General features: G+C 47.0%; 1 protein-coding gene across 1 annotated transcript in view; it reads left to right on the top strand.

Annotated features, from left to right (window-relative positions):
• Window positions 1-20,424, top strand: part of IL12RB2 (interleukin 12 receptor subunit beta 2) — a 46,561-nt gene extending 26,137 nt beyond the window's left edge. Inside the window, exons 9-15 of the mRNA XM_051996845.1 lie at window positions 5,543-5,737; window positions 10,631-10,729; window positions 10,806-10,964; window positions 13,244-13,381; window positions 16,923-17,010; window positions 17,272-17,371; window positions 19,129-20,424. Of these exons, the coding sequence (XP_051852805.1) occupies window positions 5,543-5,737; window positions 10,631-10,729; window positions 10,806-10,964; window positions 13,244-13,381; window positions 16,923-17,010; window positions 17,272-17,371; window positions 19,129-19,674 (1,325 nt within the window). The 3' untranslated portion in view covers window positions 19,675-20,424. The remainder of the gene's footprint in view (window positions 1-5,542; window positions 5,738-10,630; window positions 10,730-10,805; window positions 10,965-13,243; window positions 13,382-16,922; window positions 17,011-17,271; window positions 17,372-19,128) is intronic.
• Window positions 20,425-21,986: the final 1,562 nt, after the last annotated feature.

Genomic DNA, 21,986 nt, shown 5'->3' with positions numbered 1-21,986 from the left:
GGCTGCCTCCGAGCGGAGCCACCTCGAGCTTGCTTCCCCAATGTAGCGACAACGTAGCCTCTGATGTCTCGTGTATCTTTTCCTTAGTTCTTCGCGTTATCGGTGGCGTGGCTCTGGTTCTGGGGCCAGCCAATCCTAGTGTCTCATTGCCTTGAAGGGTTTCCTCCTCATCCTGAAGTTGTACCCAAAGGTAGCATGTGTATGGCACAGTCCTTGCCCTGAGGTACCGAGGCTCAGAGGGAGGATGTGAATAATCGTTCTTGAATAATCAGAATCCCAAAGAGACCGTGCTGATAACAAGTCCTTTACTAGAGCATTAAAAATTTACAAAACACCTTTCTTGCAGTGACTATGAAGCAGTTGGTCTGAGAATTATTATCCCCATTTTACAAATAAAGTAACTCCAAGATTAAGTGGCTTATCCTATGAAACAGGAGAATGATTGGATAACAGATTCACAACTGGGAGGAACTTTGGAGGTCACAGAGTCCATTTCTCTCATTTTAAGAAGAGGAATTGTTCAAGTCACATAACAAGTAGTCTGTGGGAGGATTTGAACTCGGGTCTTCCTTGCCATTTCTTTGCCTCATTTCTTAGCCTTAAGCACTGAATGGGTACAGTTTTGTTAAAACTAAAGCCTGTTAAAGACCTTAGCTTAAAAAGGTCATCTTTCGTTGTCCTGATCTCTATGTGGCCACAGGACCCAGATGGCTCTGGAGGGGAAAGTGAGGAGGCTGGTGACCCGCCCAGCCCTTCCTCGCTGAAATCCGAGTCACTTGGCTCCCCTCCCCGATGTCGGGGTCCTCTTGGAGGATGAAGGACAAACAACAACACTTCTTGTCTGTGATCATACAGTAAGTTATTGGAACTGGGATTAAAATTCATCCTCCTCTAAATTGGACATTTTTTTCCTACTGTCTCGTGTTTCTGATCAAATAAGAATAAAACTTAGGCTAATTTGAGGTCTAAGAAAGGAAAAATCCAGTATGAGGAGGCTTTGTGGTCTTGGATCCCGAAGGGAGGGAAGAGATTCCAACCAGTGGAGATGAGCAAGGCGTTCATAGGATCACAAGATTTAGAGATGGAAGAGGACTGAGAGCACATTTTACAGATGGGGAAACTGAGGTCCAGAGTGGTTGTGTCCTTAGAAGGACTGTGAGCAAATACCAAGTCAGGACAAAGGCAGGAGGTGTGTCCAGGTCACAGTGAATTGCTTGCTTTGGTCGGAATATACACGGGAGTCTCAGGAGATAGTGCTGGGGAAAAGGTAATACCCAGTCTTGGAAGTGCTTGAATGCCAGGCTCAGGAACTTGGACTTCATTGAGGATGCAGCAGAGAGACTTTGGCAGGGTTTGGAGCAGGAGAGCAGATAACCAGCTCTCTGCTCAAGGAAGATTAAGCTGGCAGTGTTGTAGGGAGGTGATCCAGGCCAGCTCCAATGTTCTTGTGATGGAGAGAGCATCTGCACCCGAAGAGGGCTATGGGCACTGAGTGTGGATCACAGCACCGTATCTGCTCTTTTTTGTTGTTGTTTGCTTGTTTTTGTTTTCTTTCTCATTTTTGATCTGATTTTTCTTGTGAAGCATGATAATTGTGGAAATATGTATGGAAGAATTGCACATGTTGAACCTATATTGGATTACTTGCTGTCTAGGGGAGGGGGGTGGGAAGAACAGGGAAGAAAAATTTGGAACACAAGGTTTTGCAAGCATGAATATTCAAAATTATCCATGCATGTATTTGAAAACTAAAAAGCTTTAATTAAAAAAAGAAAAGAAAAAAGCTGGTGGTGTTATACAGGAGCCAGTGGATTGGGCACGCAAAGGTAAAGGAGGTCAGTTAGGAAACTATTGTGATAATCCAGCTTGAAGGGGTGGGGGCTCCACCTGGGGGGCTGAGCCACATTCCAAAAACTTAGGAAACAACCACACAGCGAACAGATCCCAGGGAGTGGCCGCTCAAATGCCAACCATTGCCCATGAGCAGGCATGTGGATGATGGTGCATCAGCCCACAAGCAATGCTTACTGATTTTCCTCCATGTGAGGAAGTCAAGTCCAGCCTCTCTGCTCGTTGGGAGCATGAAGGAGCAGAGAGACCTGGGTCAAATCTTGCTTTAGACACTACTACCTATGTGACTCTGTGAACCTCAGTTTCCCCATCTGTAAAATGGGGGTGATAATAGTACCCACCTCCCAGGGCTGTTTTGAGAATGGAAGGAGATGCTGTCTGCAAAGTGCTTAACAAACCTTACGGTGATGTATAGATGTAGGAGGATAAGTATAACCTGTCAAACATTGAACAAGCATTTAGTAAGCTCCTATTGTCTACCAAGCATTGTGCTAAGCATTGAAAGATAAAAATTCAAAATCTGTTCTCAGGGAGCTAATATCCTCTCAGGGTATATATAGATAAGTACATATAGATACACATATAGCTCTCCTTTCATGTATTTTCTATGAAGCTATACCTATATGTAGACATACATATGTGCACATATAAAAATAAATGACTTTGTATCTATTTTGCTTAAAGCTATAGAAATGGTCCATATATCTATAATTGTAAATAGATATGATACTTCTATCTATAGTTTACATATATATATGGTCATGTCCTCAAACAGAACAGATAAATTCTATATATGCACAGAAGAGATGTGATACACATATCTAGACTTTATTATAAATACATATATTTCCATAAATATATTTTGTATTTGTAAATGATGCAAATGTATTTACATAAAGATCTCATTACACAGAATAGATACAGGTCATCTATATATGTATAGAGATATAGAGGGGTAACTTTATGCAAAATAGATAGCAGTAATTGCAGGAGGGATGGGAGCATTAGCAGTGGGCGGGGGGGGGGGGGGGGGCGCAAGAGAGACAACTGAACTGGGCTGAAGGAAACTAGGGATTCTGAGACATTGCGCTGAAGATGGAGAGACCCAGCGTGTCCAAAGTCTTGGAGGCAAGGGGTGGAATGATGTGGGTGAGGAACCTCAGGAAGACCAGTTTGGTTAGACTGTAGCATCCTGAGGAGAATGCCGGGTCATGAGGCTAGAAAAATAGGTCAGATCCGGTTCTGAAGGACTTCAATGACCGAGGAGTTTATGAAGTTGAATCGATGGTGACACAGATGTCAGGAGTAGATGTAAATAGAAACAGAACAGCAGGTGTAGTTTCCAGAAGAGAAGACCGAGACCCAGAGAGGGGTAGGGGCATGTAGGCTGCCAGTCGCAGGGCTGGTCAGGGAAGGGCCACCCGGGCTGCCAGCAGGGCACTGCGGGGTTATGTTCTGTGAAAGGATGCGATGGGTGGAGTAGGACAGGGCAGGACTGAGTGGTTGGGGCAGGAGGCAAGTCCAGAAACATCCCAGGGAGGAGGCAAGTCTCGGGTAGTTTCAGAGGAGGGAGGGACGTGCCTTGGTGCAGATAGAGCGAAGTTGGGGTTAATGGTTTGGCTGCTGAGTCAAGAGAGAGCCACGTGTTGGGGATGCGGGGTAGGGGTGGTGGAGGGATGTGCTCGCCTGAAACAGAGAGCATCAGCCAGGCTGTAATGGCGATTAAGGGCACCCGGGGGAACGTGGGAACAGTGCAGAGACAACTGGCCTTCAGCCTCTCGTGTGAACTTGGGAGTAAATAAGCACTTAATGACGGCTTTCTTCATTATTTGTTCTTTCATTCAACAAACACTGATTAAGCATCTCCATGTGCAATAATGTACACAGATGTGTACACAGAATACATTAGAATAAAATGTGAAATATATAAACCATAAGACATAATGTTGTGTATCTCATATAATAGAATAATATTCATAATATATTATATAATAGATATTATCATGTATCATAATATATTATATTTAATTATCAATAGATTATACATAAAAGTTCCCTCACCTCCCAATGCCAATCCAGGGCTTATTCCCTGTGCCAGGCTGCCTCAGTATTCCCAAGGTAGATGACACCCGATGTGACTCACATATTGATACACAGTGAAGTCCACAATGTGTTTCCTTCCTGTCGCTAGAACTAAGCTGGGAGATCGTTCTTACCTGAATCTTACACATAGGAAAACTGAAGTCCTGAGTTGTTAATTAACTTGTTGGGAAAGTGTCAGAGCCAGGATTTAAACCCGGTTCTCCAATTTGGAAAGCTATGGAGACTGAATGAATATGGGGAGGAAGAATGGTATAGATTCTAAAAAGATAAAGGTTCTAGAGAAGTTCTAGATAGAAAGATTAAAAAAGAAAAATTAAATTAAAGCAAAGTTATCTTGAGAAAGATGAGAACAAACAGTCTGGAAAGAGATGTCCGAGTGGGGCCTCTGCCAATAGAAGCGATGGGAAATAGGGAGGGAGATGCGCCAGAAGGTCGTCCCCGGGGTCTGAAAGAAGCTGGGTAAGACCTTCCCGGAGCTGGAATCATGGGAATGGAGATGAAGGGGCTGGGGTAAGGAGTGTTCTGGAGAAGGTTTGGCAGAACGTGTTAGAAGGGGCCATGTGAGGAAGGACCAAGCTTTGGAGAAGGTAGAATGGAAAGAGCAGCAGCTGGAGGCTCAGGACCTGGGTTCAAATCTCACTCCTGATACCTACTCCCGGGGTTCTTCTGGGCAAGTCAGAAATATCTCTGTGAAATGGGGACAGTTGGGTTGTATGGGATGGCATCTCTGGCTCCTTCCGGCTCTCTGCCGGTGAAACTGTGACTCCTCGCTTCACTGTCTGCCCATGATGCATCAGCCTTCCTCTGGAGGAGAAAGATGGAAGCTGCTTTTGTCATGTAGAGAAATAACTCCCATGGGCAGCAAGGCACTTCGGGAGAGCGGGTAGCAAGACACCCCGGGGATGTGCTGAAAACCAAGACATCTCTGCTCAGGCAGCTCAGAGCACGAATGGGGAGACCGCAGGCTGTGTACAGAGCAATTCTACATGGGGGATGCTCTCAGGACGAGCATTGTGGGGGGTGGGAACGGCTGGCAGAAGATGGAAGCCAAGGATTGTGGGGAACGAGCTCAGGGATGGGCATGAGGGCATTGTGGTGCTGTAAAAAACGGTCTTTCCAGAAAAGAGGAGAGATGGAATTCTCAGGGCGTGGGGTGTATTTCTGCCCAAGGTTGCAGTGGAATGCATTGTATGGGCTCCCTGTGGCAAAGGGTATGGTCCAGACCTCAGAAGACCCTTCATTAAGAGCTCAAGGGAGAAGGAGTTGGATAGTGTGAGGGCAGATAGGTGATGGAGGAGAGTGGAGGTGGGAGGGAGATGGGGAAGAGCTGAAGTGTAGACTAAAGCTTTGTGTCAGGAGAGACTCCTCCTGAGGACTTGGCGGTCCTAGCCTCGGGAGCAGGGGGCACGCCCTCCCTTCAATAAGGGGCTGGATGCCCAGCTATGGGATGGCAGGAATCCCTTTTCAGGTACAGGGGAGCCGAGAGCCTCCTCTGAGAGTTCTTCCACCTCTGAGATCCTGGGATTCTGACTGAAATCCTTCCCTGTGGCTCTTCCCAACTGCCACGGTCTCTCTCTCTTTAACAAAGCTCCTCGAAATGTCGTGGCTCAGTCTCAGGGGACAGCCGGCATCAGGGTGACTTGGGAACCTCCTGGAGAAGCTGCCGGCTCCATCAAGGAGTATTTGGTGGAATGGAGAGAGCCCGGCCTGGGCCGCAGCGGCGCATCTCCTCCCGTGGACTGGCTCCGACTCCCCACCCTCAGCACGTCGGCCGTGATCTCGGGTAAGGAACCCGCCGACCTCCCGTTGAGTTAAGAAGCTGTTCCAGTCAATGAGTCCACAAGCCTTTAGTTAGCATCTTGTATTTGTAAGGAGCATCGGAACCCAAGGGCAGTTCTCAAAGGCTGTTGTGTAGCTGCAGTGTCTGCAAAAGCGCCAGCAGGTCCCCATGTGCCCAGAACTGTGCTCGTTAGCAATAAGGATGGACAGCAGGTGGGCAAACGTGAGCCACCTGCCAAGTGCCAGGCGCTCTGCTTGTAAGTTCTACTGGCCATTATTATTCTTACTATTATTTCGACTATAATCAAGTTGTAGAAGTTCTACTGACTATGTATCGTACACACTATAGACATACATCCGTAATATAATATTCTTGTATAGTCAGTATAACAGACAATGAGTGTGCAGTGAACCACATGTGTATCATGTATGTCCATAGTACTCGGAATATTAGTTAGAGGAGTTGGGGTGATGGCATATATTACACTGAATATTTATATGCACATACATAAAACAACATGCGTGTGTGCATTTGGGCATTCTGCAGGTAGGGGTATACGTATGCATCCTATAAACAAAATAGTTACAATAGAGTAGGTGGGCACTAGGTGGCGCCATAGTGGATCCAGGGTATGTCTGAAGTTAGAAAGTCTCCTTTTCCTGAGTTCTTATACAACCTTAGACACTTAATATCGTGACCCTGGGCAAGTCCCTTAACCTTGCCTCCGTTTCCTCATTTGTAAAATGAGCTGGAGAGGGAAATGGCAAACCGCTCCACTATCTCTTAGGAGAAAACCACAAATAGGGTCCCAAAGAGTCGGACCGGACTGAAACAAATGAACAATAATCCTGTGAAAAGTCCAAATGGGAGTTCCAACACGTGGGAAGGTTCCCCGGATGCTTCTGTCTGCAAACTCTATAGCTTGATTGTACCAAGTTCCAGAACACTATTAGTGTGACCTGCGGCCACTCAGAAGAGTTTGCCCATCAACTCATATGGAAAAACAAAGCAACTGGATGAAGGGTCCCTTGGCCAGGCGGTGGTAGAGAGCTGGCTGCCCTGGGTATTGAGTTGACCAATCAGCACACACGTTTTGGACAGAACTTGATGATGGGCCATTGGCTGAGCCCAGAATTGAACCAGAAGAAGGTTGCCCTTTGGAGAAAGTATATCTTTTCAGTAACTGAGAGATGTTTTATAGAGAAAATAATGGCAATTTCCATCTTTTCTCTCTTTTTTCCTCCCACACCAATCTCCTTTCAGGTATCTCTCCAAGATTCTGAATTGCCAGCAGGTGCTACTTCACACTGGTAGTGAGAGTTTTCTTATTACACTAATGTAATCACATCACAGGGCCAGGCCAAGAGAGTCAGAAATGATTCTAGTAAGAGGGCTAATTAGGTGGCAGTGCAATACCTAAATTCTAATGCTGCTTGAGACATTTACTAGCTGTGCAAGCTGCTGTGTGCCTCAGTTTCTTCATATGTAAAATGGGATAAGAGTATCTCCCTTGGAAGGGGGATAATTTTTGTAAAGCACTTTGGAAATTAAAAAAAATATATATTAGCTATTATATTACTTAATCTCTGGAATCTTAGGGGATTGCCAGAAGCCGCTCAGACTACAGATAGAGGAGTTATTTCTATGCATCAATGGAGAGTTTTCACATCTATGGGTTCTCACAGAGGTGAAATTACAGGATCATAAGGTCATAAACTTAGAGTAGGAAAGGACCCCAGAGATCATCAGGTACAAATCCTCTTGTTTTACAGATGGGGAATTTGAGGCCCAGGAAAGCTAAATTACAAACTGTGTTGTACAACTACTCAGTGTGTAAGAAGTCATTTGAACGTAGGTCTTTTAGATCAATGGTATCAAATTCAAATAGAAAACAATTCCTACAGGCTGACATTTTGATTTAGAAAACCACAAATTAACATCATCTATGTTGCCTGAAATCTTTATGAATTTTGTTTCCCAATTACATTTTATTCTGGTTCAAAGGCGTTGGAAGTTTTACTGGCTATGCATTCCAAACCCCAAATCTTAGTCTCTCTCCATTATATAAGTTACCTTATCACAAGACCAGACTTTTCCCTAGATATCAAAAACATGCTTCCAGTGATGCTACAGGGCCATGATTCATGAACACCATCATCTCTGAAGAACAGAAAAAATAATAGGTGGTGTAAGAAGCCAGGGAAAGAGGTATATTGTAGGGATAAATTGGCTGTGACACTTGTCATTGGAGGCTTGTAGACATAGTCTATTGCCATTGTAAGCTCACACATAGCAAATGGAACAATTTCCATCCCAAATCCCATCTCCAAGCTTCATCCTCTCACCACTCTCCCTGATGCTTCTGGGCCATTCCTCACTGTCAAAAACCCAACTCTTCAGGCTTGGGGATGCCAAAAAAAAAAAAAAAAAAACAGCCACAAACTTCATTAACTTGGGTTTTGACCCAGATTATCTTCTGAGCCTATGTTAGGATCAGGAACCTAGAGAATGAGAAGATGTCTAGTTCATTCCTCTCCTTCTAGAGCTGGGATGCTGACTCCCAGAAATTCGAGGTAGGCACCTAATGGCACCCACAAGGAGTCAACACAGGATCACGCCATCCCTTCAAACATCTCACCAGACACCTTCATACGTGGGCCCAGGCAGGGCCTCCCTCAAACCTGTAATTAAGATTGCCAAACTTCACCAGGCTGGTGCAGCCCATTGGTGCATTGCCTGTGTCCCCAGGTGGGGCCCTGTTTGGTTTCCAAGGGGCTAAAACCAGAAGGTGTTGCAGGCGCTCACCTATGGGAGGGCCACACAAATGTGGCTCTGCTAGTGCCCTATTGCTCGGCCAAGGAAAACTTGTTATAATCATTGAGAGTCAATGTTCCAATAAAGGCAATCTTACCCACCTAGAAGTATTGGGGTGGGGTGGGTGTGGGTCTTTTCATGGTCTCCTCATATCTAGCTCTGTGCTCCTGCTGCTCCTTAATGGGACTTCATAGTCACATTAGGTTATGTCCTGCAGCCACACCCCTACTTCTCTGTCTCTTTCTTTCTTGCTCTTCCCTTTTCCCTCTTTTCATTCTCTTTCTTCTCTACCTCTTGCTCTTCCCTCATTATCTTTTCTATTTCCCCTCTTCCCTCTTCCTCTTTTACACACACACACACACACACACACACACACACACACACACCCCTATATAGAGTTAGCCCAACAAATTTAATTGAACAAATATCAAATTCTTTGTGTCCTATACTAGGCACTGGGGGAGAAACCAAATTTAAATACGGCATTGTTCCCATTTTCTTGAAATTTATGTTCTACTATAGGAATAAGAGAAATGTGGATAACAACATTCTTTAACAACGCTTCTCAAATTTCTAGTCTCAAAGCCCCTTTATGCTCTTCAGAATTATTGAGAACCCCAGGGATCATTTGCTTATGAAGGATTATAGCTATTAACACTATGTTAGAAATTAAAAACAGATAAAAATTTAAAAGTATTAATTCATTTAAAATAATAATTGTAAATCCACTATATGGGAACATAATGTGTTTCATAAAAAATAACTATTTTCTAGAACAAATGGAGAAAAGTAGCATCACTTTTAGATATTATATATAGATATTTGCAAATCTCTCTGATGTTTGGCTTGATAGAAAACAGCTGGATTTTTGTACCTGCTACTACAGTTATACTATGATGTTTTAGTTGAAATCTGTGAAGAAAATCCAATATTACATATGTGTAGTTGGAAAAAGAAGCCATATTAATATTTCATCTTTATTATTACCATAAAGGCAGTTTTGACCTAATGGAACTAACTAAATGTTCTCGGGGGCTCTCAAGGGATCCTTGGCCACACTTTGAGACCCAATGATCTATGAAGTTATATGATAAGTGGATTAGGATGGTGCAAAGAAGAGACCTAAAGTTCAATAGCTTATCACTATTTGAAGGTCATCAGGGAAGGCTTCCTGCAAGAGGTAGTATTTGAATGAGACTTTAACGGGTGGCTAGAAATTCATTAGGTAAAGAGAAGAATGAAAAACACTTAAGGGAGACCTCCTGGTACCACAGAAAGAACAGAGAGAACCTGAGGTGCTACCTATGTGATTATGGGGGAGTTACTCTTCCCCTATTCGGGCTTCAGTTTCTCCCTCCGTAAAATGAGGGCGATAGAATCAGATAACTAAATCTAGACTCTCCAAGTTGGAGAGGGTTAGGGGCACCACATCCAACCTATATATGAAAAGAATCCCTGAAACGAGAAACTGAGACATGCACCCTCTGCCTGAACCACCCCCACCCCCCAGGGAGGGGGAGCTCACCCAAAGTGACAACTCTGAAGATTAGGGAGGGTTCCTTCCATCCAGACAAAATAGAGATTGGCTCCAGGGTGGGGGGAAATGGCTTGGGAGAGTGTACTTGGCCTGGGGAGTGATTTTTTAATCTATTTATTTTAATACACATTGCTTCGTGAATCATATTGGAAGAGAAAAATCAGAGCAAAAGGGAAAATATCCTGGGAGAGGAAAAAAAAGAAGTGAATATGGCATGTGTTGATTTACATCCAGTCTCCTTAGATCTTTCTCTGGATGCAGACGGCACTTTCTGCCCAAAGTCTGTTGGGATCACCTTGGATCATGAGCCACTGAGAAGAACCGAGCCTTTCCTATTGATCAGGGCACACTTTTGCTGTTACTGTATACGATGTATTCCGGGTTCTGCTTGTTTCCCCCAGCATCAGTTCGTGTAAATCTTCCCAGGCCTTTCTAAAATCAGCTTAGAACGATGATATTCCATCACCTCCCCGTACCACAGCTTGCTCAGCCATCCCCCGCTGCCTCTGGCTGCTGTACTGATGGGACTCTTTCTTTTCTTGCAGAACACGTCAAGCCCCACCTGTGCTATCAGATCCGCCTCTGTGCCCTGTGGGGGACTGGAGTGGGCTGTAGCCGCACCTGGGCTAACTTGAGCAGCAGAGGTGATATCCGGAGCCAGGGAAGGGAGGGGGCGGGGCGGCTCCGGGGCCTCCCCTTATACCCTGTTCTGTTTCGCAGAGCCCCTGAGCGGCCCCCTTGTCCACAGCGCCACAGGGGGGAGGGGAGCAGCGTCCCTCACCTGGACCGAAATCCCGCCTCGGGAACACAGGGGCTGCCTCCTGCGCTACAGCATCTACCTGCGGGAAGCGGGCTCCGCCTCTGCGCCGCGCATCTTGGGTAGGGGGACTTCCAGAAAGCTTTGCAGCTTCTCTTGGGGGGCGGGGAGGAGGGAGAAAAGGAGGGGGAGGTAAGAAAGAGGAGAAAGGGGGATGGAAGAAGGGAGGAAAAAAGAGAAATGGAGGGAGGGAAAGGAAGGGAGGGAGAGCAAGGAAGGAAGGAAAGAAAAGGAGAAGGAAGGAAGAAAGGAAGGAAGGAAGAAGGGGAGAAAGGAAAGGGGGAGGGAGGAAGGAAGAGAGGAAGATATTTATATTTAGATGCCATCAGTTTTTTCTGTGGAGATGGACGGCGTTTTTCATCGTAAGTCCTTTGGCATTCTCTTGGATCTTTGGATTGCTGAGAATAGCAAGTCATTCACAGCTGATCATAGTGCTACGTTGCTGTTACCGTGTACAATGTTCTCCTGGTTCTGCTCATTTCACTCTGCATCTGTTCATGTAAATGAAGCCTTTTCAGGTTTTTCTGAAATCATGCTGCTTGTCATTCCTTATACCTGGGAAAGTCTCTTTACCTTTGTCTATAAAATGAGCTAGAGAAGGAAATGGCAAACTACTCCAATACCTTTGCCAAGAAAACCCTAGCTGAGTTTTTCACAATTGAAACGACTAAACAACAATCACCATATTTTCTCTTCTGTAAAATGGGGAAACTAGCCGAGGGTCCCTTTCCCCTTCAAATCTTTGACTCCATGGTCCTCCCAGCATTAATGCCAATATTACCTTAACTATATGGCTTTTTCAAAGCATCTTTCACTCACATTTTGCACATGGTTAGTGTAGGAATTTATTTTCCTTGACTGCAGATTTGTTAGAAATTTTTTCCCTTCTGTTCTTTTATATTAAAAAGGCATAAGGAAGACAAAATAAATTATTATTAATTGAAGAATAAAATAAAATGGAAACAAGAAGCCTCTCCTAGAAGCACAAGGGAATCTCTCTGGTTATCTGATAACCTGCTTTCATCTCTCTGTCACCTTTATCTAATACTTTCCTCAGCAGTTTGTTAGAAGGCCTCCTGGATCTCTTCCTGAAAGCAGACACTGCAGTATTGACCTATGTCCCAGATCAGCATATCTTGCAAGCCTTCTTTCTCTTTCCTTCCAGACCACAGAGTCACACTTAGCTGTCACTATCTTCAAATCCATCCCTGTCTCACACACTTGCTCAAGCTCCTCCCTCAGTCAGGAGCCTATGATACATTTTTAAAATCTTCAACTCAACATATCATCAAACTCCCTTCCTTTCTGGAACAGGGCTCGCAGTTCTCATGGCATCTCCTCACAGGCATTGGCTGGTTAGACAAACTTGACTTTGACAAAGTTGGGTCAGCTTAGTTGGGTTGGTTCTGAGCTGGGTTGGCTTTCTCTGCATCTCTCCATCCATCCCTCTATTCATCTTTTTTTCTACCTATCCATCAATCTAACATCCATCCATCTCTCTCTCCTTTTATCCATCCATCTAGTCTATCTCTCTATCTCACATCACCACCAGGATAGATTTGTCCCTGCCCCGCAAACAAGGATGCCCTGGCAAGCACATTTTCACAGACAGGATATGATCCTTGCCCACTCAAAAACCAAGGTGAAGATCCCACTCTTGAGTACTTGAAAGGTCATCAAAGAAATTGCTAATTTCCCCCCACTCCAGCCAAGATTTCTTTGAGCATTTTTCTGAAAATAGCCTCGACTTATAAACAACATTAGGGAATAGGAAAAGCATAAGGAAACCCAATCAGTATTTGAGGCCACAGCCAACATGATTCATATAAACTTCCTACTGTTTTGTTTAATAGCTTCACATTAATGGAAACGAAACTTTTTTTTTTTAATTATTTCACTTTGAAAGACTTCAATGAGATGGAGAAAGATAAAGAGATATAGATGGGCAGAAGTATAGTTGGAGATGGATGGAGAGATAAAATGGATGGAGGAATAAAGAGAGATGGATGAATGGAGATACATAGATGAATGAACAGTTGGATAAAGAGATTTTTGAAGGGTGGATAGAGGAATAGATGGATAAAGAGAGTTGGATAAATGGATGCAGAGAGGAATAGGTTAATGGATGGGTAAATAGATGGATGGAAGAATGGATGGAGAGATGATCAAATAGATGAGCTGTGCTACCCTGTTTCTGACTAAAGGCCAAAAAAAGGTTCCCTTATGGGGATGGAACGGAGCTTAGTTTCTTTTGGGGCACGGGAAAGCAAGGAAAGTCCCACATTTAAAATTTAAACATCCCAGCCTTTCTTCCTTTCTCTGCCCTTATCTCTTCTTTCAGAAATACCCTATGAGGTGGCAAACACTTCAGTGGTGATCAGAGATCTCTCCCCAGGAGTCACTTATGTGTTGTGGATGACAGCTTCCACGGCTGCAGGAGAGGGGCCCCGAGGGAATGAGAGGGAGCTTTTCCTGGAAGGTAAGATCCAAACTCCAGGGGAAAGTCTGCAGGTCTCCCCCATGAGTGTGTCCTCCTGAGGATGGGGCCCACACTCCCCCAGCTCTGCCATCAGGTCCCTCTGCTCCCTGGCTCCTGCTGACCCAGCAGCCCCTCGTGTCTTGCCCCTGACAGCCAATGTTCGGGAGTTTTTTCATTTCTCCCTCATCAGTTGGGCCGCATTCTTTCCACCTCACACAGGAATTAAGTGACTCCCCTGAGACCACACACAGGGTTAATGGGAGCCTAATCCATGCCCCGTTCTTCCTACTGCGCCGTCCTCCCTCAGCCACAGGTAACTGATGTTTTTGGTCCCAACCTGTGATTTTATCAGGAAGGACAAGTCCTGGGATGAACTCCTTCCTTCTGCAGATGAGACCCTGGATCAGAGACAGTCGGTGGTGCAGACAGACCTTAGCCCCTTGAAGCACCACCGAAATGTGCATTATTGTTATTGTCAGGATGGGGATTCCTGCCCGTCCTGCTTGTTTATTTAATAGACTCATGGAATTCTTTGGACCCAGAGGGACTGTTAGAGTGAACTCCACCTGTCTGGCACAGCTACAGGGTTTCTTACCCTTCCCCCTTTGGAGCGAGTTCCTTGAGGACAGGAATGTCTTTGCCTCTTAGCACAATGCGTGGCAGATAGTAGGTGCTTAATAAATGCACGTTGGTGGGCTCAGAACTTATGACTTACCAAAAACTCAATAGCAGGGTTAAGACAAGAATCCAACTCTCCAGACACTGTTGTATTATAATTCAGTTCGATAAACATTACTTAAGCACCTACTGTGTGCCAGGCTCTGTACTTTTTATATGAAAAGATAGGAAAGACCTGACTTTAGGGAGCTATAATCTAATGGGGGAGACAACATGCAAACAAGTACATATAAAGACAGGATAAAGAGGAAATAACCCGAGGGAGGATACGGCTTCCTCCACACGCAGCCTCTCTGGAGGGCCCCACGGGTTAGTGTCTAGAACTCAGTCAGAAAAGACCCGGGTTCTAGTCCCTGCTTCAGTGCTCCCTACCTTGTGTGGTCCTGGGCAAGTCTCCGCCCCGAGAGCCTCAGATTCTTTACGTATAAAAATGATCAAACCGGCACTACTTCCCTTGCGGTTCTGTTGGGAAAAATCATTTTGTAAACTTTTCAGTGACATGGCAGTGACTTATTACCAGAACATAAACCTGAGCTTCCCCAGGAGGAGGAGCGGCTAAGGATTCATGGGATGTTGGCCAGAGATCCCTGGATAATTGCTGTAGTTGACCTGTAAGGGACACAGAGAGCTTTTCATTCTTTATTTCACAGCCAGCCTCCGAGGCAGGACTTACTGGTATTCTATTCCTGGTATCTGTAAAATTACTATTTTATAAAGAAACCAGAAGTCATCAGAAAACAAAGAAAGGATAATACTGTCATAACATGGCTAGGTTTTCAATTAATGTATTCAAAATGAATTAGTGAAAAAGGAATTTATTAAGCACTTGCTGTATTCCAAGCACTATGCTAAGCTCTGAAGATACAGAGCAAGTGAGACAGTCTCTGCTCTCCAGGAGCTTCTGCTGTGATTGGGGAAGGTGACATATAAGACAAAGGTCATTTGGTAATTTGGAAATCATCTAAAATTTTTTGTGATTTTTAAAAATTTATTATTTTTCTTTTCAAAACATATGCATACATCATTTTCAACATTCACACTTGCAAAACCTTGTATTCCAATTTTTTTCCTCTCTTCCCCCCTACCCCCTTCTCTATATGGCAAGTAATCTAAAATATGTTAAACATGTTCAATTCTATACATATTTTAAAAGCATTGGCTCTTGAATCCAGACACCTGGCTTCATATCCCGTGTATATATTTGTTTATGGATGTATAATTTTGTGTAAATCTCAGTATCTTTCTCTTCTTCCTTCTTTCCTTCTTTCTTCCCTTCCTCCCCTTTCTCTCTCTACTTCCTTTTTCTTTCCTTGTTTCCATTATATATTGATATATATGTATGTGTATTTTTTTTCTTCCCTTCATTTCTTCCTTCCTTCTCCTCAGCTCTCCCCTATCTTGTTCTTGTGAACAAAGTCACAGTTTCCTTTTTCCCTCGGTAGGGTAGCCATCAACCTCCTTAATTCCCTTTCCCGACAGATCTCTGACGAGAGAGCCATTTTCCCGGTATCTCCTCCAATTTCTCCAGTCCCGGGTGCTTGGTTCTGGCCGCACCAGCCACCCTGTCCCCGCTGCTGGGTGGTGTGCTTCATTTGCATGAGCTGCAAGCTTGAAACAAGTTGTTCTGGCTTTTTATTAGGAGGTTAAGTAAGGCGACGGCCGCAGAGTCAGCCCATCCCTCCAAGCTCACCTGGATTTGGAGAGCAGGAGAGGGGGCTGGCAAAGCCCGGCGGTGTCGTAGGCCCAGAGGCAGGTACCCAGAGGCTTCTGGCCCGCGGACGCTGGCTTGTTTGTCCGATTAAACTTGTCAAGGGTTGGATGGAGCCTGAGCTGCCGCGTACCTCGGCAGGCTTTTTCGCGGGACTCCCTGGGGATGTGTAGAAGCAGGAGGGTTCGCGGTTTGTAAGTGATGAAGTGGAGCAGAGTTAGGGGTCTCGCCTTTGGTCGAGTGGCTTTTTCCAGGTTCCTTCCCCATTTCCTGAGACGCTGTGCTAAGGCTGGCAGATGTTTCAGGAAGCAGCTCTCGGGTGTTCGTCTGGTGGTGACCCAGCACGGGAGGGGAGCCTGGGCACACACGTCCCCGGAGCAGACGCCTTTCAGCCCCGCCTCGTGTTACGCGGTTACCTGGGTCCCTTCCACCTCTGACACTGTCGCCCTAAGTCAAAGAGCAGGGACTTCCACTCCCTGCTGTGTCACCTGGGACTCGGCAGTTCTTCCCCCGCTGAGGAGTCTGGGCTGCAGGGTTTCCAGCAAACCCAGCACTGGTCTAAGAAGGGCAGTATTTTCAGAGAGAATCCCATCAACAACTGTCATGGGGCATGAAAATACCCGGGATGGCTAAGGACAAAGTCACAGGTTCCAATTATGTTATCGGGTTTGTCGAATACTCGCAATTGAAGGAAATGCTCCATTTCAGTCAGGGTTTGGTGAAAATAAAGTCTCGTTTCCCCAGCCAAGTTTTCAGACCCCAACGTGCAGCATTTCACCACAGGAACCCACATCCCTAACTCCCAAGCCAATGTTCGTTCCTCCCACACACCCCTTTCACTCCTCCTGGGGCTGGGTTACAGTTTCTTTGGATTTCTGAATATTCTTGCGTTGCCCTTGCTGAACCAAGAGGGAGTCGGCTCCATTTCCCAGCGTGGCCGGCCAAGTCTCGGGGACAAGGACGGGTAAAGAAACACAAGCTTATTAAGCGCCCGCTGTGTGCCGAGTCACCATAGGGTTGTCTCTCATGCGAACGTCGCACTAATGGGGGAGGTGCCGTTATAGCCTCACTGTACAGATGAGTAAACTGAGGCAGGCGCGGATGAAGGGACTTGCCCAGGGCCTTCAGGCCACGCTCTGTTGCCTCACATTTCAGGTGCTTTTCACTGGCACATCCTGGTGGTGCTGACCGCCGCGGCGCTCATCACAGTGGGGATCTTCTTCGTGCCTCGGGCTCGAGCAAAGTAAGTTGCCGGTTCAGCCCCAGCGGGAGGGGGCCGTGTGACCGTGGCCTCCGTCCTGGATGGCAGCCGATGGTTGGACGGTCCGGGACGTGGCCCTTTCCCAGGCAGAACTCCGCGAGCGGACGTCCGATGGATTGGGCCCGACTGCCCCCGACGCCACAGCGTTTACCATCCTGAAGGCACTTACAGGAGTAGATCTGCCACTTCCGTGAGACGGGGCTCCGGCCCCGGTGGGCTTCTAACCGGCTGCTTTCCTTGCAGAGTGAAGTCCATCATCTCTGCCCTCCAGCCCCAGTGGTACAACCAAGAGATTCCCGACCCCGCAAACAGCACGTGGGCCAAGAAGCACTGCCTGGTGGAGGTAAGAGCGGGGTCCGGGCCCTTCTCACAGAACCGGGCCCGTCCTGCCTGCCCGCCTCCTGGCCACTTTTCTTCCTGGTCGATGTTCTGAACCAGACGATGCTCTCTCTAGTGCTCTGATGAGAGGCAGGGCAGAGGACATGGAGCCGCCAGACGTGGAGCCCAGAAGACCTGGGTCCGTAACCCAGACTGGCTGGGTGACCCGGAGCCTCTGGGTTCCACCAGGAGCTCCCTTTCCTGCCGGTTCCAGACCACCGCTCTGCCACTGGGCACTCCTTTTTCTGCCTTGGCCCCCACACCCTCCTTCCATTTGTACAGTAACCGTGCTCAGGTGAGCTCAACTAAATGCTTTGACCCCTGATAGGGTTCGGAGGTAATACAAGTATCCTCTGCCCATTTTAGAATGTAAATAGCCTATCCACTGTTAGCCTCTTATGGTTCATTATTCATCTATCCCAGCGGAGCTGTCCCAAAGTGAAAGGATCTGCTCAAGTTTTAGTGGGTGACTCTGACCTACTGGATCGGAGGAGCTGTGTAACCTCGGGCACATGGCTAACTTCTCTGGGCCAGGTCTCCATCACATCGCAGCCCTGAAATGTCAGAGCAGGAAGGAACTTTAGGAATCATCTCATCCAAACTCACCTTACCCTTAAGGACAAAGTCAAGAGGCATCTATTGTCTGTGTCAGAGCCTGGGACACAAAAAAAGTCCCGAGGAGGAGACGTAGCTTAAAGAGCGTCCAAAGCCTGTCTTTGGCTAGCCTCTGGTCTCCATGGAGGCTGTGGGTCTGTCTCTCATAAATGCAGGAGACAATATTTTGTCTATGGGTCATAAGAACAGTCAGAGGAGCCTCCCAGCCCATCTTTGGCTAGCCTCTGGTCTCCATGGAGGCTGTGGGTCTGTCTCTCATAAATGCAGGAGACAGTATTTTATACAAGGGTCATAAGAACAGAGGAGCCTCCAAGCCTGTCCCTGGCTAGCCTGTAAGCTGTGGGTCTGTCTCTCATAAATGCAGAAGACAGTATTTTGTCTATGGGTCATAAGAACAGTTAGAGGAACCTCCCAGCCCATCTTTGGCTAGCCTCTGGTCTCCATGGAGGCTGTGGGTCTGTCTCTCATAAATGCGGGAGACAGTATTTTGTCCATGGTCATAGGAACATCCCCTCCCTCCGGAGCCACCTGAGGAGGAAGCTTGTAAGGCAGTGCCAGCTGAGTCCAGAGCAGCCTCCGGGAACTCTAAGAATCATCTGGTTGAAAGGCAGAATTCCTTCAGGCATCAGAGTTCTAGAGCCCCAAAGGACTCCGATCCCTGGCCAGCATCCCAGTAAATCAGGAAGCTGAGACTAAGTGATGTCCAGGCTTAAAGTGGCAGGAACATGATGGCACTCCTCTCCCCCGCCCCCAATTCCTGCTCTAGCGTTCATTGGGAGCACTTTCCTTGTGCTGAGCTGGGAACACCAGTGCTTAATAGGAATTTTTTTGGAAGCTCAGTTGTTTTTAAGGCAGCTCTCCGAGCCAAGTCTCCTTCCTTTTCTGGCAGACGTGGGCACCTGAAAGTGTAAAACGCTGACAGACAACCTTGTTGATAAGTTGTTGGCTTTGACGAGCAGCTTTTCCCTGCTTTCCCTTCTTCTTTCGTGGTTGCAAGGTTGTTGGGGAAGGGAGATCTCTCAGAGGTCAGGCTACAAGCATTTGTTAAGAGGCAAAGCCCCTGTGCAATTTCCGTGTATATCTCACACTCTTCTCTCATTCCATCAGGAGGAAATGCAGTTCCATTTGGACAGTTTTTCTAACAGCTGGACCAGTTCTGAAGAACCTGAAACTCTTGAAATCAAAGAAGTTCTTCAAAAAGCAGCCCCAACCCTCTGGGAGACAGAATCCTCTTGTTGGCCCAAAACCCACAATTTCCACGAGCCAGCCAGAAAAAGTTCTCCTTGGGCTCCAAAACCCATTGAAAATGGGGTAGAATACGGTGTCTCCCACTCTTCAATACCAGGATCACACCCGGCTGAGAAGGGCCAAGTGGTCGACCTGTACAAGGCGATGGGATGTGGGGGGCCAAAGGCAGAAGATCCACCCGTCCAGCTTCGGGACATCCCAGTGGACTACCTGCCTGCCAACATGGATTACCTGCCTTCGAACCTGGATTACCTGCCTTCCATCGCTGCGGACCCTCTAGAAGACAGCGAACTGCATGGTCTGTCTTTCTCCGTCTTCCCAAAGGGCTCTTTCCCCCCACTCATCTGTGGAGAGAAGCTGACTCTGGACAGAGTGAAGATCGACTCCGGGTCCATTACTCACTAACTGGCCCTCTGCCCCAGACTTCCTTGGATGCTGCATCCTGGGGCCTTGAACAGAACAGCAGATCCTCCCAGGGGGACGGCTCAGCACCCAGACCAAGGGGCTTTCCCAGCCGGACACCATCCAACATTTCACCTCCAGAGTTTGCAGAAGGTACCGATTCTTTTTAAACCTCCAGAGGGTAGGAACTATACCTCTGATCACTTTTGTGCCCACAGTAGTCGAGGGATTTAATGAGCTAAGATTTTTCTGATTTGCCTTCTTCTCCCAAAAAGCTTTAGAAGGAACAATTAAATCTACTTGGTTCTAGAAATAATATGATTGCTCATCCTTTGAGTGATTAGAAAAAAATAAACTAATAAAGTTATGACAGAATACTGTGCAATGAAGAATAGGAGGAGTGCGAGAAACGGGGGAAGATTTGTAGGAACTGTTGCAGAATGAAAAGAGCAGCAATCTACCGAGTTACTGTCATACCAAAGATGAGAAAGATTGGGCAAAAATCCTGAGAAATCCTAGAAGAGAGACATAGAATCTATCTCCTTCAGAGCCCAGAGGTGGAGGACCACAGGGACACAATACAGCATTTTCAGAAGACGACAGTTTTGTTTAATCCTTTTCCTTTGTTCCGAGGTGGGAAGAAGGATCTTCTGGAGAAGGACGATGAGAAATGATGTAAGGGTAATCTTTCAGGGCATGAGGAAAGGTCATTTTAAAATGCTGGATAATTTGTAAAATAAAAATTTGCCACAATCATTTGGTGAAATTCTTAGGGGTTTTAAATTGTGTTTGTTCATCTCCTTGCCCCCGTGTCTGGTATTCTGAGAACCCCGGAAGCAGAAAACCCCGCCGTGGTTTCCCAAATTAGTCTATGGCAGATGCCACGGCCGTCGCCCTCCGAAGAAGTATTTTGGAAGCGAGGGTTTCGCTTTGAAAACCAGTTTGGGCGGGAGCAGGAACCACTCCTTCCTGACTGGGACGGCGGCCCGCCCCACCCCACGGGGGAATCCAGAAACGGTCCCCCTCTCCAGGGCAGCTCTCAGTTTACAAAGGGGGGGGGTCTCCCCGACCTTTCCTTACACACTGGCTGCGCGGCCCTGGCTTCTGAACCTGCCTTAGTTTACTCCTCCGGCAAATGAAGCAGTTGGATGTGTGGGGTGGGATCCCGAAGCCTGCCGGGGGCCGTTCACTGCCCAAGTTCAGATTCCGTCTCTGTAAAATGGTGAGAAAACCTGATTTTCAGTCATTTAGACACCCAGGTGTGTTCAGAAGGTGAAAGGCCTTTCAGTGTGAAATTCTCTTCAGCCTGGAACAGGTCTGATCACCTGGACGGCCGGCACCGCTCAGGTCACAAGATCCCAGCCTCAAGGGCTGGCCGTGGAGCCCGATCCCTTCCTGAACAGATGAGGAAACCGGAAAGTTCAGGAATTTGCGCCTAAGGTCGCCCAGGTTGTATTGGAGGCAAATGAGGTTCTGGGTCCTCCAGCTCCAGAATCTCTCCTCTGTCCCTAAAGCCCAGGGGCCCCTCTGGGAAGCCAGGGGTCCCTTCTCAGGGTCCTGGCCCTAAAAGTAAGATCCACAGGACCCCAAAGGAATTTTGTCCAACCGTTCACTGCCCGGGTCGAGAACCCTGCTCGGTGCCCGCCGTGGGTTTTCTCAAATTGCTTTCCACCTCCGGGCCGGCTCTTTGTCCTCCTGTTCCCAAAGCTCACAGCACTCGAATGCTGCACAGGTTTGCAAATCACTGTCTGGTTTAGCAGCCACAGTGGGAGGCAGATAGATACATTCAGAAGCTGAAATCATGAAAAACAGAGTAATCAACAGAAATGCGATACGATGGGGGGAGGGAGGGGGGTCCAAGGCCACATCAGGGCTTGTCTCCCAAGTTTAGAATCTGTCCCTCACAGCGCAGGGAGCTCGAGTGGGGGAGACGAGGTCTGAATCCTGCTCAATGGTTTCTAGTTCCTTGATCCGGAATCATTGAATTTCTCTGACCTGTGGCTGAAGATCATCTGTCAGGAAAGTGGACCCTAGCAGACCCAGTCTGTGTCAGGGCGGTTAGGGGGGCAGGGATAGAGAGCCTGCCCTGGAGTCAGGGCAGGGAAAGGGGCCCCGTCAGCTGCTGGTGGTGGTTCTACCAGGAAGACCCAGGATGAACCCCAGTGGCAGGGAGGGTCCCCTGGGCCCGGCCTGAATCTGTAGTCCGGGCACAGAGGGCATCTTATACCAGAGGGGACAGTCGGAGACAAGGCCTGGGCCCAAGCACCTCTGGGAAATGGACAGATTTCTCTTTGGCGTTTTTTCCATCTTTCACC

Source organism: Antechinus flavipes, chromosome 4, assembly GCF_016432865.1.
Source record: "Antechinus flavipes isolate AdamAnt ecotype Samford, QLD, Australia chromosome 4, AdamAnt_v2, whole genome shotgun sequence".
Taxonomy (NCBI): domain Eukaryota; kingdom Metazoa; phylum Chordata; class Mammalia; order Dasyuromorphia; family Dasyuridae; genus Antechinus; species Antechinus flavipes.
The sequence above is the reverse complement of the archived record's forward strand: the minus strand, read 5'-3'. Positions and strand labels throughout refer to the sequence as shown.